At 62.5% G+C, this 16,577-nt stretch overlaps 2 protein-coding genes across 2 annotated transcripts; one reads left to right on the top strand and one right to left on the bottom strand.

Moving 5' to 3' along the window:
* The first annotated feature begins 3,573 nt into the window (after positions 1-3,573).
* C13H16orf96 (chromosome 13 C16orf96 homolog) lies at positions 3,574-6,720 on the top strand. The gene is made up of 11 exons (XM_072878410.1): positions 3,574-3,642; positions 3,811-3,921; positions 4,295-4,459; positions 4,684-4,802; positions 5,124-5,186; positions 5,280-5,375; positions 5,468-5,594; positions 5,728-5,827; positions 5,912-6,050; positions 6,205-6,281; positions 6,707-6,720. The coding sequence occupies exons 1-11, from the start codon at positions 3,574-3,576 to the stop codon at positions 6,718-6,720; spliced, it is 1,080 nt and encodes a 359-aa protein (XP_072734511.1).
* Positions 6,721-7,527: 807 nt separating this feature from the next.
* On the bottom strand, positions 7,528-16,269 carry UBALD1 (UBA like domain containing 1). Its single transcript, XM_072878126.1, has 3 exons — positions 15,996-16,269; positions 9,763-9,822; positions 7,528-8,666 (listed from the first exon to the last, which is right to left on the bottom strand). The coding sequence occupies exons 1-3, from the start codon at positions 16,101-16,103 to the stop codon at positions 8,346-8,348; spliced, it is 489 nt and encodes a 162-aa protein (XP_072734227.1). The 5' UTR covers positions 16,104-16,269; the 3' UTR covers positions 7,528-8,345.
* Between the last annotated feature and the right edge of the window lie 308 nt (positions 16,270-16,577).

The following is a 16,577-nucleotide window of genomic DNA, read 5'->3' as shown; positions in this document are numbered from 1 at the left end:
CCCCGGGCCCCCGCCAGCATCCCCGGCCCGGGGCGGCCCTGGGGGGGCCGAAGGCAGCATGAGCGTCACCGTCACGCTGGCGGAGCTGGCAGACATGGCCTTCGGCACGGCCGACGGCGGCAGCCCCCAGGTGGGCACCCTCCGCGTCCTCCTGCGCGGCCTCCTGGAGTACCTCCACCCGCGGGAGGCCGCGGCGCAGGCCGGGGAGGACGAGAGGGGTCTCCCGGGGCCTGCGGCCGGGGGAAAGCCCTGCTCCCTCCACCAGCAGAGGCAGCCGCGGCTGGGGAGGGCAGAGGGGCAGCCGAGCCGCCCCAGCAGGCCCCCAGGCACCGCAGAGCCGCCGGCTGCCAGGGCATGGCAAATGGTGCAGCTGAAGAAGAGGGTGGAAGTGACTGAGGAGAGGATGACGAAGGTGAGAAACCATCCCCTGGATGGTGCCCATCCTCGGCAGGGCGCCAGTCCTGCTGCTGCATTGCTGCTGCTGGGCCGCCGGCCGCTGGGCCGCCTGCCCTCCAGAGTGTCCTGTCCTACACGAGCATCCTGCCCTACATGGTGTCCTGGCTTATGCCACGCATTGCCCTCCATGATGTACTGCTCTGGGTGGCATTCGGCCCCGCACAGTGTCCTGCCCTATGCAGGCTCCTGCCCATGCAGTGACTTGCCCCATCTTGTCTTGTACCCTATGCAGTGTCCCACCCAAAACGGCATCCTGCCACACACAGTGTCCAGCCCTATGTAGTGTCCTGCCCTACACAGTGACGTGCTCGTGTCGTGAGATGCCCGTGTCATGTCTTGCCCTTGCCATGACATCTGCTGCCCCAGGACCAAGGAGCCTGGCGAAGCACAGAGGCATCCTTCTGGCTCTGATGGCGCCAGCTCTGCTTGGGAGTAATTAAACAGCGGTATTTAACACAGCCACTGGCCAAAGGTGGTTTCGGTCACTTCTCACCTGCCCTTGAGGCTCCATCAGTACTTGCTCCGAGATTTAGGTCTGTTGGGTCCCATCCTGCCCTGGCAAGGGTCCCCCAGCTGTGCCTGGGGCTGGGGTGGCTGTGGGCTGGAGCGCACAGCTCCCACTCCCCCGGCAGGGACAGCAGCGTCCCCGTTGGGCTCCTCTTGTCCTCTCTTCTCTGTGGCACAGCGAGCGGCTGAGCTGCAGGTGACAGCGGTGCTGCCTCGCAGGCAAGGCTGTCCCCACACCAAGGCAGGATCCCATGGGAGACATTGCCACGGCACAAGTTCAAGTTATTTGGCTGTTCAAGTTTAGGCTCTGAGTGGGAAACGCAACACGTAACATCATCAGAGTTGTCTTCCTCGTTCGAGCCACACATTGCAGCGCAAGGATGAATTGTGGTGGCCTTGTGCCTGGCTGTCCTCTCCACAGGGAGCACGGGGCTGGCCCACAGCAAACCCAGCACTTCCTCATCCCTTGTGAGATCTGTCAGCCCCGAGCTGGTCCCATCTCACGTCATAACCTTGGCTTTGAGCACAACCACAGAGCAAAGGGAAAAGGCAACAGCACTTTGCTGGGGCGAGGAAGCTGGGGCTGGAACACTTGTCCCCTTCGAGCATCTTCCATTTCAGTTTGGTGGAGCTCCACAGGCATGGCCGTGGGCCAGCCAGATGTGGCCGATGCTGTGGCAGCTCCACTGGGTCCCAGAGACACCCCCAAACCCGGGTCTTCACTGAGCACCACTTAGCTTCCCTTCTCCCCACGTCCCCCAGAGCCCGCGGGGACCCAGCATCACTGGCCAAACCCATGTTCTTCAGGTCATGGACATGCTGCGGGAGATGCTCACCACCATCTGCTCCCTGAAAAACACTGTCGAGGGCTTCCAGGAGGAGCTGCAGCTCCTGAAGGACAATTTCCAGCAGGTACATACATGAAGCCGGGACGGTTGCTGGAGAGCTCTTGGCAGAGCAGTCAGGCTCCCCAGGGATGTGTGTGGATGGCCAGGTGGCACAGGGTGACATGGATGAGGTCCTGAGCTCAGGCTCCTTCCCACCCCAAGGCTAAGCTGGGAGATGTGGGATCTGCCCTGGAGCCCAGGGGGTTTGGGTAGACACTGTCTGCAGCCACGGAGCCCAGGCCTGGCCCGGGCTGGGCACTGCCGATCCCTGTCTGTCCCTGCTGATGCTGATCCCCACCATTCCCAAGCCCTGCAGATGCCAAACCCCCTGATGTCTCTGTTTAACAGGCCGGTCTGGAGGAGTTGCGAGAGTGGTCGGTGCGGCAGGACGAGCACGGCCACCTACCGCAGAGCATCCTGGACCAAACGGTGAGTGGGGGGAGCCCTGGCAGAGGGGCTGGGAGCGGGCGTCTGCGGCATCGTGCACAGAGGCACTCAGCACCCAGCCCCTGGGACTGTCCCCAAGCTGTCCAGGGTCAGGCTTTGGCAAATCCTTACGGAAAATGCACTCAAGCCTCGCAAGGGCTGCCCTGGCCACAGTGACCTGCCTGGGCAAGCATCTGGCCCCACAAGGCTCTTCTAACAGGGTCCATGTCACCTTCCCAGCCACTGGAGCAGGGACATCCATCCCTGGGCGCCCTGGTGTCCTGGTAGCTTCCACCAGCCACCTCCGCTGCTCTTGTCCCTCCTGCAATGCCAGGAGACCATCAGCACCCTGGGACATGGTAGCGCAGACACAGGGGTGGATTATACCCTCTAGATTTTGAGGCCGCAGGGGATCTGCAGGGTTGGGGACAGCGCTGGGGGGGTGGCGAGATTTGGCATTGCCCTCCCCATCCCGGGGGCTGCCCAGGCTCTCCAGTACTGGAGCAGGGCAGAAGGGCTGATTTCTGTCCCGGTCGCAGGCAGAGGTGCATCAGGAGCTGAGCTCCTTCCCCTGGCATGCCACCACACTGTGCTGGAGGTCTCTCTGCAGGGTGCCTGCTGGCGAGGTGCATGCAGGCTCCTGGGTGCCAGGCTCCCTTGCTGGAGGCTGGCAATGCCCCTCGGCTCCAGGACGGCACGGCGGTCTTCTCTCTCCCCAAAACCTTGGGGGCTGTTTCATTTCAGAAGTTCTCCGGCCAGGAGCTCAGCCCCGAGCCCTTGCAGGAGCCAGCCCATGAGGCCCCATGCAGGCTGAGCTGGCTGCTGGAGCAGCACGAAGCCGTGGGGACCTGTGTCAGCTGCTGCGAGAGCCGGCTCCAGCAGCACGGTGAGCACCAACATCCCCACCGTGCTGGGCCACCGTGCTGGGTTGTGCCACCAGACCTTTGCCAAGACTGGTGGATGGCGGGGCCACACTCAGCCATCCCGTCTGGGTCCCCAGGCCTCTGCAGCCCCCTGGTCCCTCTGCCTCGCTCCCAGCCATGTTGTCATGGCTGGCAGGGACATGGTCACTGCCCTCTGTGGCACCCCTGGGTGCCCTGGTGCTGGCCATGCCCAGGGGCTGGCAGCAGGGCTGGGGGGGTCTCTGCAGCCATAAAGCCACCTGGGTTTGGGATGGCACTGTGCTAGGGGCCTGCAGGAGCCAGCACTGCCTGGAGCAAAGCTTTGGTGTCTGTTTTCAGTCAACTCAGTGACCTTGGAGGACATGGCTGCCCGACTGGAGAAGGTGCCGGCCGAGATGAGGCACCTGCAAGACGGAGGAGAGAAGGTGCCCGGCTGCCTGGGCCTCGGGGGGGGCTGCCCGAGGGTCTGGGGGCTGCAGCCCTGCACCCCACTTCCTGGGGATGCACTGGGGCATCTCTGGGGATGTCCTTGCTAACCACTCACTGGGGCCACCCATAAGCATACCTCCCTGCCTCACTTGGGTCCTGCAGCCACCCTGTTTCTCACCCAGGGCTGCACTTGTGCTCCCCAGGGGCTGGATTTTGGCAGGGAGGTGCTGGGCCAGGTGGGGCAGCTGCAGGAGCAGTGCACGAGGCTGCAGGAAGCTGCGGAGCGGCTGTGGGGTGACACCAAGGACACCCAGGTGAGCACAGCCCCGGACTCAGCTCAGGAGCCGCTTGTGCCATGGCTGGCGTCTGAACCAGGCTGGGTACAGGCTTGCCCAGACTTGGTGCATCCCCACTCCGAAGCAGCTCAACGTGCCAGGATTTTGTGGCCATGCCATGTTGGCGGAGCTGGGGACAGACAATGGTGAGTGGCTCCGAGGGAGGCATTGGGCCGGGCGGGTGGCTGGGGGCACGTGGCAGGTGTGGAGCCTGCACAGGATGGTGGAACACCCAGCCGTGAGCAAGGTGCTGCTGGAGCAGGGCTTGGGTGTTGTAAGCAAGCAAAGGCAGGCAGGGATGGTAGCAGGGCTGGGGGTCCGCAGGGGATGGCTGACACCATGCCCCCTTCAGAAAACAGACAAGGCTGCACTGGAAACCAAAGCAAGCCAGGAGGAGCTGCAACATGCCATGGTCCAGCTGAGTGAGATGATGCAGGACCTGCTGCAGAGGATGTCCCTGATGGACCAGGACAGGCAGAAAGCCCTGGAGAAGCTCCTCAGCGAGATGGACTCCAAGGTAGCAGTGTCACCCAAGGAGGGTTGTGGGGATGGAGGGATGCACCAGGCCAGGGAGCACATCCCTGCATGGGAAGGGTGAGCCCCAAATCTGCCAACGCCAAGAGATGACAGTTCTTGCACCATGACTGGCCATGTGTCCCAAGGTGTCCCCAACGCCCCTCAGGGGCAATAGCATCCCTTGAAATGGGGCTGGCGTCCCAAGACCCTCTGCCCTCCCTGCAGCTGGACTGTGCAGCGCTGACTCCTCTGCAGGCACAGCTGGAGCAGGTGTGGAGGCTCACCCAGCAGTGCCTCTGCCAGGGACCCTGCTGCGGTGCCAACCGTGCTGCCGGCTTCAAGAGGTGGGGGCTGCTGGGTCCCATCCTATCTTATCCCATCCTATCCCATCCCAACCCATCCCATCCCATCCTATCCTATCCCATCCCATCCCAACCCATCCCATCCCATCCTATCCCATCCCATCCCAACCCATCCCATCCCATCCCATCCCACCTTGTCCTCTCCTGTACGGCCCCATCCCCTCCCATGCTGTCCCACCCTGCCCTGTCCGTCCCATCCAGACCGTTTGTCTCACCCTGCCCATGGGGTGCCACCCACCTGTGGGACCTCGCAGAGTCCCTGGGGTGCCGGCAGTGCACGGAGCAGCCACCTCTGTGCTGCAGGCAGCTCTTTGATCCAGTGAAGTGCATCTCCTGTGACAGACCCCTGGCCATGGCCCCGGCGCCGTGAGTAGTGTGCAGCCCCCCCAGGACAGACACCCATGCTGCATTTCCACTAGAGACCGCTGCCTGACTTTGCCTTCACATCCTCATCCGCAGGCACTTGGTGACCATCCAAAAGGCCAGCCAGCACCTCCGGCCCCATCCAGCCAGCGCCAGCAGCCCCAACTGCCTGGCACGGCAGCTGCCAGGGAGGTGAGGCTTGCCAGGCGCCACTGCGTCCCTCTCTCTCCCTTTAGGGTCTCTCTCCCTGGGCAGGAGGGGTAACGTCGGTGCTCCCTGCCCAGGGAGAGCGAAGGGAGCGGCAGGGCCAGCCGGGGGGGCCCCACGAGTCCTGCCGGGCCACTGCCCACCTCCAGTTCCCTCATCACCATCTGTCCCTGCGGAGACCCTACAGACTTCACCTGCAAGAACGTGAGCCCCCATCGCCGTGTGTCCCTGTGCTCTGGAAACCTGCCGAGCCCACCCAGGCTGGGATGGTCAGAGTGCTGCGGGCTGGGCACAGCCTCAGGGCATATCCGATGGCACTGGCTGCTCTTCCCTCTAGAGAGAAGTGGATATTTTGGGCATCAACGGGGTTGTCTACAAGGGCAGGCTGAGCTCGCTGGCTGCCAACAGGACCATCACCGTGGGCAAGGACTTGCCAGGTAGGGGAGCAGCCCCAGGGCACCGCGTTAGCTCCGGCCAGGCTGTGCAGCCACCTGAACTGGTGTGTCCTGCTCATCCCAAAGCAACGAAGACCCGCCAGCCCTGCTCCCAGCATACCGCGGAGATGCAGCCACCTGAACTGGTGTGTCCTGCTCATCCCAAAGCAACGAAGACCCACCAGCCCTGCTCCCAGCATACCGCAGAGATGCGCCGTGCCCCCAAGTACGGCAGCCACTATGTGTCCCCGTACTCATGTGAGCGCCTGCCCCGGTTGTCCCCCCGGGCCACTGGCCCCACCATGCAGGCTCAGCCTGCTGCTGAGCACTCCCGGGGGCATTGCGCCCCATGCAAGGCTGTTTGTCCTTCTGCATTGCAGGTGCTGCCATGCGGACGAAGACGGGCTCCTCGGGGGGCCGGTGGCAGGCTGCCATGGGTGGCAGCAGGACAGCAAGTGTCTGAGCCGGCCGGGGGGCTGTGAAATGGCATGGGGGGGCCGGGGAGGGGGCAGGCGCACCAGGGCTGTGCTGCCTGGCCTCAGGGACTGGTGGGGTGGGGACCACACTGCCCCGGCAGCCACTCGTTGCAGTGGGGTAACGCTGCAGGCCATAAAGATGCTCCCTCCTCTGTTGCCTCTCCTGTATGGTCCCTGGGCTTGCAGGGGCACATGGGGCATCCTTGGGGGCTTAGCAACCGGAGCCTGACACTTTTGGGCTGTGCCACGTCCCAGTGAGCTCTCTCTGACCAGCCAGGCATTCAGGTCCGTGGTGTGGCCCTGGATTTTCCAGTCCCATGGCTCCTGGTGGCCCTGGGACAGTCACAGGCAGGCTCCCCTCCCCACCACCCAGGTCTCCACACGGCTTCACCTCTTCCATGGGCAGGTGCCTCCTTCTGAGGCCAGATCCCTTCCCCATGTCTCCCCTGGGTGGGCTCCATGCCACGCAGCTCATCCCCATTCCCAGCAGGACTCCATGCTGGCCTTGATTTGCCCAGGCCACCGCAGTCAGGACACAAGGCCCACAGCCCCAGCTCGCTCCAGATGCCACCAGCTCAGCCCACTCCACCTCGGTGGGGCAGGACTGAGCCACACAGCCCCAGCACAGGGAAGCTCATGAGGGTCAGCACTAGCCCTCGCTCCCAGCCTCTGCCAAGGCTGTACAAGAGGCAGCATGGGTGAAACCATCACTCCTACAACATTTATTTTAGCAACACAAATAAGAGATTGAAATTAATTATTGACTGGTGAGCACAGGGAAGTAGGGGCATGGCCTCACAGGGAGAGGGCTCAGCAGGGATGGCAACCTCCAAGGGACCTGGCCCCGTCATCCGGCAAAGGGGACAGGAGCCAGGTCATGGCAAGACACCCAGGACTGTGAGTGTCACACAGGGAGCCCAAGGGCTCCCTGCAGCCCTGCCATCATCCTGCCCCTGCTCCTGGTGGGGTCACACACCCACAACTGATGTGGTGGGGCAGCAGGCAGAGCCAAGCTGGCTTCTGCTGAGGCTGAGCCAAAGCCAGCTGGCAGTCCAGCACGGCTGGACGGGGTATTTGGAGCAGCACACATACAGCAGAGGCGGCCAGCCCCAGCTCGGAGGCACAGCACACACAGAGCCACTCGGAGAGGGGATCCTGCAGCACCTCAGGCCCAGGCCAGCCTTCCCCACGTCCCGCTGCTGCTGCAAACGAAGCAAAGACACTGGGTTCAAAGCAGAAGAGCATGTATTGCAAGCGGCTGCGGCGCATCCGGAGAGACTTCCAGCCGCCAGGAGAAAAGAACAGAGGGGTTAAAAACGATCCCAGTCTCTAGGGTTACACTGTGTCATGCAAACAGCCCCGGGGCAAACCCCAAACCAGGAGGGTGAGGGGAGGGTGTGCTGGCCCAGCCGGGCCACCCGTGGCTCACCCCCTGCTCCCCATCGCCGGGGCTGAGCGAGGGGCCAGGCGCCTGCCCGGGAGCCAGCATCCCCCAGCCCTGCTCACCAGCGAGCACGGTGCATGCAGGGCGGAGGCTGTGGCCGAGCAGGAACAGTCCTTGCTCTCTCCACCCCTTACAAAAAACAAGCTGCGTGGGGTGTCTGTCCCCCACCTGGTTGAGTGGGGCCGAGGGATGCAGGGAAACGCTCAGGCGCAACCCACTCTGCCTGGTGGGGTGGCCCAGGGGACCGTGAAGAAAGGACCTCCTCTGTAAATGTCACTCGCATGCAAACTCCGGTGTCCCAAGAGAGGAGGGGGTGCTCCCTCCCCGAGAGCCCGGCAGCAGCAGGGTCCCAGGCAGAGGCCAGCATTAGTCCCGCGTCCCACGCAGCCTCCCGCTGTCTCTGGGGAGCTCCGTTCAGCTCGAGGACAAGTAAAAACTACTTCAAACCAAACCCATGCAAGGCAGCTATGTTTCTCGTGTGTCTCGGCGGCTGCCAGACGCCCTGGCAGCAGAGTTCCTCTCCTCTTTGGGGAGGGGGGGAAAAAAATATATATATATTTATACGCAGGGGTCCCTGCCGCATTTGCTCTCCACCGTGGCCTCATCTCTCTGCCTCCATGGTCACGTTGGCCTTCTGTTCTGCCGTGGCCTGCTGGGAGACGGCGGCTGGCCAGCCCGCGGGCTGCGCCGGGGGGGCCGGAGTCCACATGCTCTGCTGCTGGCCGGGGGGCGAAGCCGCGGGCCAGGCGGGGTTGAAGGCCCCGTGCTGGGGCAGCAGCGGGGCAGGGGGCGGCGGGGAAGTCGCCATGGAGGCCACGGGGCTGCTGCTGTTGAAGCTCTCGGAGGCCTTGAGGCGGGAGAACATGGTGAGGGCGTCGGGGAAGTTGGGCGGCGTGGCCGGCGTGTTGGCGGGAGTGCACATCTGCGGGAAGAGACACGGGGTCAGGCATGGGGGGGGTCTCCACCTTCTGCCTCCCACCAGGGCCCAGCACAAGACCCCTCTGCCCCCGCTGCTGCAGCACACGTAGCTCCTGGATCCGCGCTCTGCTGACGATGCTGTCTGCAAGCAGCAGTTATTTAAGGATCTGAAGACTAATGCTGTGGCAAGAGCTCCTGTCAGAGGGCCCAGATGGGACACCGCTGCACCCGCTCCTGTGCCCGGCCAAGTCGGGGACCCCCTCTACTCCGTGACCCACTGGTGCCACCCTGGGCCTGCAGCTTTCTGGCTAGGCAGGCACAAGGCTCAGGCTCAGCTCCCACCCCACAGGAGACCTGGCGTGCTCAGGCCCTGACGGGCACTTACTGTGCACGCTTACTGCATGCTCCAAATCCCCAATTGTCCCAGAGAGTCAAATGAGGCCACGGCAGCCAGCAAATCCCTAAGACACATCTGCTCAGGCAGATTATGGGCTGCTGGGGCACAAGAGTTAAAGGGACCGAGTCTGGGGACAGCCTGGGGAGAGCGGAGGCAGGCAGCACCCATGCACGTGCACACCCTTGTGTTTACACACATCCAGATGAGCATGCTGTGCTAGAGGCACACTCCAGCGGGGCAGAGGTTTACACGCTCAGTCGCTCCAGCAAGCACACAAGGACTCACGTGTGCAGCTGGGCAGCGTGCACGTATCTCTGTGTGTGTGTACACAGCCTACAACATTCCGGTGCTCCAGGCCCTCCCAGACTCTCTCTGCCATATTGGGGCTGGTCTGGACCATTTGCCATGCCCAAAGCATCCTCCATCGGACCATCTCTCTCTGAGGAGCAGCCCCAACCCCTTTGCAGGGTTCTGAGGGCACTCCTGGACCCACTGTCCCACTGCGTAGGACAGGCTATGCCACACCTGGCTGCTCTCCAGGAAAACCTTCCTTGGCCAGCAGCTCTGGCAGCGCCTGGCCAGACCTCCCTGCCTGCACTCCTGGAGCTGTGAAGCAGCAAGCTGGGCATCAGCAACAGCCCAAAGCGCCCGCCAGCTGGTGCTGTGCCCCCGGCAAGCACTGGAGAGGCAGGAGAGCACTTACCATCTGATGGTGGTGGCTATAGGGTATGTTCGTTTCTTGGAAAAAAGCACTGAGAGCAGTCTGGAGAGAAAAAAAACAAAACAAAAAAACAAAAGATGATGATGTTACCACCAGCACACAAACTGGACACCCACCTCATCCCTGCACACAACGGCAGGGCTTTGCAAGACCCCAAAGATGATCCAAAACGGCCCCGGGGGACTGGACCATGCCCACAGCCCCCTTGCCTGCACAGGAAAGTGCTGCACACAGCTGCTCCCACGTCCCCAGGCAGGGACCCTCGCCTGCTGTCTGCTTGCACCGAGGCAGCAAAGGATCACACGTATTTGGGATCACCGTGCTCGCTGCTGAGAAGCAGCCACTGCTGGAGTGGATCCCAGCAGGCATTTCACAGCGATGCTCCACAACCACTGTGTGCAGGAAGAGAAGGAAACTAAATCCAAACCCAGAAGGGGAAGCCCAGCGGGAACCGGTTAGATGCATGTCCTTAACAGGACAAGATCACGGTCACCATATTCACGCCAGGAGATCCCCAGGGCTGGGGCTGCAACAGGTAGCCCACCCCATACACCAGAGCATTTCCAATTCTGTCGCAGGCGGGGTACTGTTATGACTGACATAATTTTGGTTCGCTTCCAGTTCAGACCAGTAATAATCTGGTAAATGTCACATGCCACAGGCATGCGAGAGGATGAGAGGAGGCTGCAGGAGGGAATGCCAGGGGCACAGGCTGGCCAGGAGGGCAGACACCCAGCCCAGGTCTGGGAGGAGCAGAGGCAGTGGGAGCTTTAGGGGCGCGCAGGACTGGGCTGCTGCAGGACCGGGCTGCTGCAGGACCAGCGAAGGTGAAGCTGACTCCTGTTCTGTGCCAGGCTTTAGCTGAGTTAGGGCTAGAAAACGATGTTTTGATTCAGTTGCAGATCAGACTTGATAGAAATGTTAGATAATTGGTTTGGATTCAGTTCTGGTTGGAGGAAAAGCCCCCCCCCATCAACCCCCATGCAATCCCCTCCCCAGGGGCAGCCGAGCCTGCAGGTCTACAAGCCGGGGTGCGAGGCACAGGGCTGCGGCCAGGCGCTGCCACACCACCCAAGACTTTGCTCCCTACCTGCAAGCTAGTGATTGGGGTTACCCAAGCTGCTAAAAAGAAAAAAAAAAAAAAAAAAAAGGGCAGAAAAACCTGGACAAAGCAGAGGCAGGTTGTACCAAACCCTGTGCAACTGCAGCAGCCACAGTCCTACCACCACACACACTCCTCATCCCGGTGCCCACAGCCACATGCTCCAGTGTCACACCCAGGGACAGGATGAACAACTCAGCTCAGCTTATTGGTGCGGTGGAGAACTATTCTGCCCCAAAACACCCAGGCTAGCAGGCCCTGAAAGGTGAAGGGGCTGCACTTGCATTGCTGGGGAGCTGGAGCCAGCCACTTGCAGCAGGGTTTGTGGTTTCCTGGCTAAAGGGGGGTAAACTATGGGCAAGGCCAGGTGGCAGCCAGGAGCGATATCTGCAAACAATAATCCAGACCTGGGTGGGGGAAGCAATTGCTGCTGTAGAGTCTGGCAGCTCCCAGACCTCAGGGGGAGCACGCAATAGCCGGGCTGGCAAGGCTCTTCCCTGCAATAGCTGTGTTTATAACACAGCACCCGAACCCTGCACCCAACCAGGCTGCGACCGTGGGCAGGACCCGCTGGATTTCAGCTACAGCCATACAGCAGGATGAGGGTCTGTGGCCCCAGAAACCAGCTCTGAACAGGCTGGCACACATCTGTGAATCAAGAAAATGTCCAACGGAGACACGGACACTTCTGAGGCAGCGACACCCCCGTCACCGCACTACCCTTCGTCCTGGGTGAGGTTCGATGTCAACACCCACAGGCCCTATCACTCAGACAGAAAGGATCATGATAAGAATGGGGGGAAACAGCAAACGGGAAGCACAGGCAGAGGTGTGGGCACAGGCAGATACCATAAGCTGATTAAATATGCTCTGTGCTCCTGTTTTCCAAGTGGCCTTGTATCTGGGACTGTGCCACTGGCAGACGGAGGCAGAGAAAGTCCTCGCTGTCCCCGTCCCCACTGATCCTTGCTGGCACTGGGATGAAAGCTGTGACCTGGGTGGAGGAAGCACTCCACCATCACAGGGCCCTCTGCCTAAAACACTGCGTCTCCTCCCCTCCATCTGCCCCTTTCCAAGCGTGGCAGAAGCAAGCCCTCTGCCCACCACCCACCTCCCTCCAGCTGCGGGGAAAGGCTGCCACCTCCCAAGGGACCCGGGACCAGCAGCAGCCCCAACCCAGGCGGGCGAGAGGCCCGTGCACCCATCCCCTCAGTGGCACGGGGTGCCAGGGCCACACATGTAACCAAAGCGGCTGATGCCGCCTGGTCTCCAGCTAGTGTCACAAGTGCCGGGGGCAATCAGTGCAACAGCAAAGCCATTAAGGCTCCTCTGCTTGAGAAGGAGCTTGAGCCACAGCTCAGCCCTGACCCCGGACCAAAGGTCCCATTGCCCGTGTCGCCCTGGGTGTGAGTGGGAGCAGGGCAGCCCCGCACCCGCTGCCTGGCCATGCTCAGCAGGTGACCAGGCCACCGTGTCCCCCCCCGGGATGCAAAAACAGGAGCTTTGCAGGAGGCAGATCACACAGAGATCCTACCAGGGTGCTAAGAGGTGCCCGTGGCGACTAAGTCAGAGGGAGGACGGCTGCAGGGGCCAGGCAGGGAGATGAATGCAAGGAGACCTGGGTGCTGAGCAGAACAAGCTCAGTCTGGAGGAGCAGGACACCCAGCCCTGTGCAGCCGCTGAGACAGGACCCTGGGTGCTGACTGATCTCCTGCCCATTGCTGCCCAAGCTGCACTTGCACCCGCTCCCAGCTGCATGTGTGAGCTGCAGCCGCTGCCAGTGCAGGGGCTCGGCTGCTAGCACAGGGGATCTGGCAGCAGGGAGCCCATGGTGCTAGAGCAGCCCTGGGGGCATCCTGCCCTTGAGCCACAAAGGAAAGGGAAAGGGGCTCGATAAAACATAAATAAATCAGAAGAGGAAGTGGAAATCCAACCATGGACACAGCGGGCAGAGCCAGACACCTGCTCCTCCTCTTGTTCCCCACACACAACCTCACGACACTGAAGAGAGACATGATGCTTAGTACCAGGAAAAAGGAAGGAATGGGTGTTTTTTTTAAAGCTGTCATCTTCTTATCCTTTCCAAACAGCCCCAGGGGCAATCAGGGCATAACAAAGCCAATTAATACTCTTCTACCTGGGAAGGAGCCTGACCCACCGCTCAGCCCAGCCTGACATGAGACTCTGCAAACTCTGAAATGTCTCCCTGGTAGCCTGCTAGGTTCCAGCCATGGTGGAGGTACCTGCTGCCCTCCCTGGCTTCACCCAAAGGGCTGGCACCTGCGGCCCTGGAGGCCAAGTGCCAGCCCTCACCCAGAGACACTCCAAATCGCCTTCTTCAGCCTGTAAACCTCCCCCTCTGATCAGTCGTGGCACTGCTCCAGCTGCTAGAGGGCTGGGCTGGCACGGCCATCACTGCTGGCACCCACCGTGCCTGTCCCTGGAAGCACAGAAGAGCTCACGGCACTGCAAGAGCTGCAAACTACGCCGGGTGTACCGAGAGAAAGCCCGCCCCGGGTCCCTACAAAACAGGAGTGGAGTCACAGCAAGTGGGAGAGGTGATCCACCCGCTACCCACGAACTGCCCCGTTCCCCAGGGATGGAGGGGATGCAGAATAAACAGCTTCCTTGTCAAGCCCCTTAGTATGGTACAGGCTCTGAACAGCTCGCTCCACATCGAAGGCAGCTGTATCCCCAACAGTTTCCTGACCTCCCGCCCTGCTTGCTGTCCTGGATCACGTTCCTTCCCCCGGACAGACTCCAGGTCTGCCAGGGTCGGCAGGACACCATGCACAGCACACCCTCTCTGCAGCTCCCACCGCATCTTCCCCCACCAGCCACAACGGCCCCAGAGCAGCCCCAGCCCAGGAAAGCGGCCCTGGAACATCAGCATCCCACCAGCCCAAAGCTGTCCATGTTTCACAGCAGCCTCCCTCTCCCTCCTGCTGGTGACCCTACACCCCAGGCTCCTGCTCCCTGTCTGGCCGTGACAAGCAGTGAGCAGGGCACGTGCCCACATAGGAAAGGTCCTGGGCAGGGAAGATGGATGCCAGGAGTTCCCCAGCCAGGACAGAGGCACAGAGCTGGGAGAACCTAGCTCCTGTTGTCTTGTCTCCAGGCCATCTAGTTCGCCTCGGCTGTTGGGAACACCTCTCCCCACAGTGGTCTTACAGGCAGGAGCAACATCCTCAGGGTTGCTCCGACTCACACCGTGCCTCTGGAGCAGCACTTTGAATCTGAGGAGACTATGAGTGAAGGCAGCGTAAATTAGCACTGAACTTGCCTGAACTCCACCGATTTACACTCGCTGCAGATGCGGGCCAGCCAGCAAACGGGTACCGCACTAGAATAACAAAAGCCTCAGAATATCACAGGCAAGAGGTGAGAGCACGCTGGAGTCAAGAGACGACACCTCCCCAGCGCAGCTCCCCGAAGAAGGCATGCCCAGCGGCCATTTTGCAAAGGGAATTATCTGACCGTTGCACCAAAAGTGAGTGGGAACATGGTAACTGCTCATCGCAGCACGTTTGTTTACAGCTGAGCTTCCTCTAAGTCATGTGAGTGCCAAGCCGGCAGGAGACGGCTGTTTGTACTTGTGCAACTCGCCAAACGGTGGCAAAGTTCTGCAAAATGCCTTTTGAAAGAAAAGTTAAACTTTTGTCATCCGTTCCCAGCTCTTTTGCCACACGCGCGGAGGTGGTGGAAGCGGATCCCGCCCGTCCCAGAGGGCCACTGTCAAACTGTATTAGTAAACAAAACCCAGAGCACATTACACATGCAACACATCCACCGCTGCCGGTGCTCCCGTCAGCGGACCGTGGTATTAAACGGGCACGGCGGAGGGGAACGCCAGCTCGCCTTTCCACCCGTTCCCACACCCCCACGCACCCACCCGCTCCTTGGCCATGCGTGGCTTGGCTTTGAATGCCTCTTGGCCTCTGATTTATCATCTGGAAATCCTGTGACTGCACGGAGATGAACTGCCTCCATGCCCGAGCCATCCGACAGCCGTCACGTTACAGAACAATCCCCGAATAACATCTAGGCGGCCTGCCAGCAGCGCTCGCACCCATCCGGGCTGCGCCGCGTGCCGAACGAGAGGTGCCCTAGCTACAGGGATGAACACAAACTGAACCTCCTGCTCTCCAGACTGACTCAGACCTCCTCCTGCATCACAAAACAGTCACTTCAATTACAAAGGTGCCATTAGCGTCAAATCCATCAGCTCCAGACCAGAGAGCTGCTGGGGCTGCAGAAGGAAAAGAAAAAAAAAAATCCTATTTAGAAAGCGCTTTGCTTGCTACAGCTGCCGCACTCCCCCCTCTGCAGCTCCGGGGATCTCTGGAGGGGCAAAGCACCCAGAAAGGCTGCCGGGGGGGGCTCCCCACCCGCAATCCAGCCCCACGCATGATGTTAACCCCTGCCGATGTCACGGGGTATCCCGCCCGCGAGCAAGAGGAAAAGGCGTCTGGAGCCAGAAAAGCTTTGACCTACAAAGTCTCCTCTCCCACGGCTGCCTGAGGACTCAAACTCTCCGAGGCAGGGACGTGGGAAAGGCTAGGCTGGGGTTTTCCAGCCCACGGCCACGCGGGAGGGTTGGGGCTGGGGCGGGGGGGACACACGACACGACACACACGGGGCGGGGCCCTGCCCGGACCGGCCGAGGGGCGGGAGGACCACCCTTCCGCGGTCCGGAGTGGGGCCCGGGCGGGCTGCGGGCCCTCGCTCCGCACCCACCCGCGCACCGTGGCTCCCCGCGTCCCCGCCCGCCGCATCCCGCGTGAGGCCCACGCTAGCCGAGCCCTCGCGGCGGGCAGGCAGCACGCCCCACGCGAACGCACCGGGGCCCTGCCCCGCCGCGCGCCCCACGCCCACCGCGGGGGCAGAGCGCGGCCCACGCCACGCACCGGCCGCCACGCTCCCCACGCCGACGCGCGGCGGGGGATGGGGGCGGGGGGGGGGCAGCGGCGTGCCCCGCAGGGCCGGGCCGGGCGCGCCCCACGCTCACCGCGCTGCCCAAGCCCACCGGCTGCCCCCCACGCGGGGACCCGCCCCGAGCGCTCGGGGGCGTCGGGGTCGGGGGCCGGGGCCGGTACCGGGGCGGCAGCCTCACCTCGAACTGCCAGTGGGCCGCCTGCAGCAGCTGCTTGGCCTGGTCGGCGGCGCAGCCGGCCGCCAGCACGAACTGGTTGATCATCACCTGGTGCTTGAGCTCGTCCATGGCCCCGGCCCCGGCCCCCCGCCGCTACGCCCAGCCCGCCGCGCCGTCCCCCGCCCTCACGGCGCCGCCACCATGGCGGAGCCGGCGCGGCTCACGCCAATGTTTACTGGGCACTGACTCACGGCGCCCGGCGAGCCCCGCCGACGGCCGCCAGGGGCGGGGCGGGGAGGGGCGGGGCGCGGGGTCCCGCTGGGAGATGTAGTTCCCGGCCGCCGCGCCGCCGCGCCGCCTTGGCTCCGCCCGGACTACAACTCCCGGCAGCCCCCGCTTTGTTTGCGGAGCGGCCGCCGGGCGCCGGCGCGCGTTGAGTGACGAGCCAGGCCGGCCAACCGCCGCCCTGGGCTCGGTAGTACCTGACCGTATATGGTCAACAACGCCGCTGCCCCCAATCAGAGGGCGGCGGAGGCGGGCCGGGGCTGGGGCGGGGCGGGTCACGTGGGCGGGCGGGGGGGGCGCGGGCGGTGTTTACAGTCG

Source organism: Ciconia boyciana, chromosome 13, assembly GCF_034638445.1.
Source record: "Ciconia boyciana chromosome 13, ASM3463844v1, whole genome shotgun sequence".
NCBI classification, from domain to species: domain Eukaryota; kingdom Metazoa; phylum Chordata; class Aves; order Ciconiiformes; family Ciconiidae; genus Ciconia; species Ciconia boyciana.
This window is presented reverse-complemented; position numbering and strand designations above follow the sequence as displayed.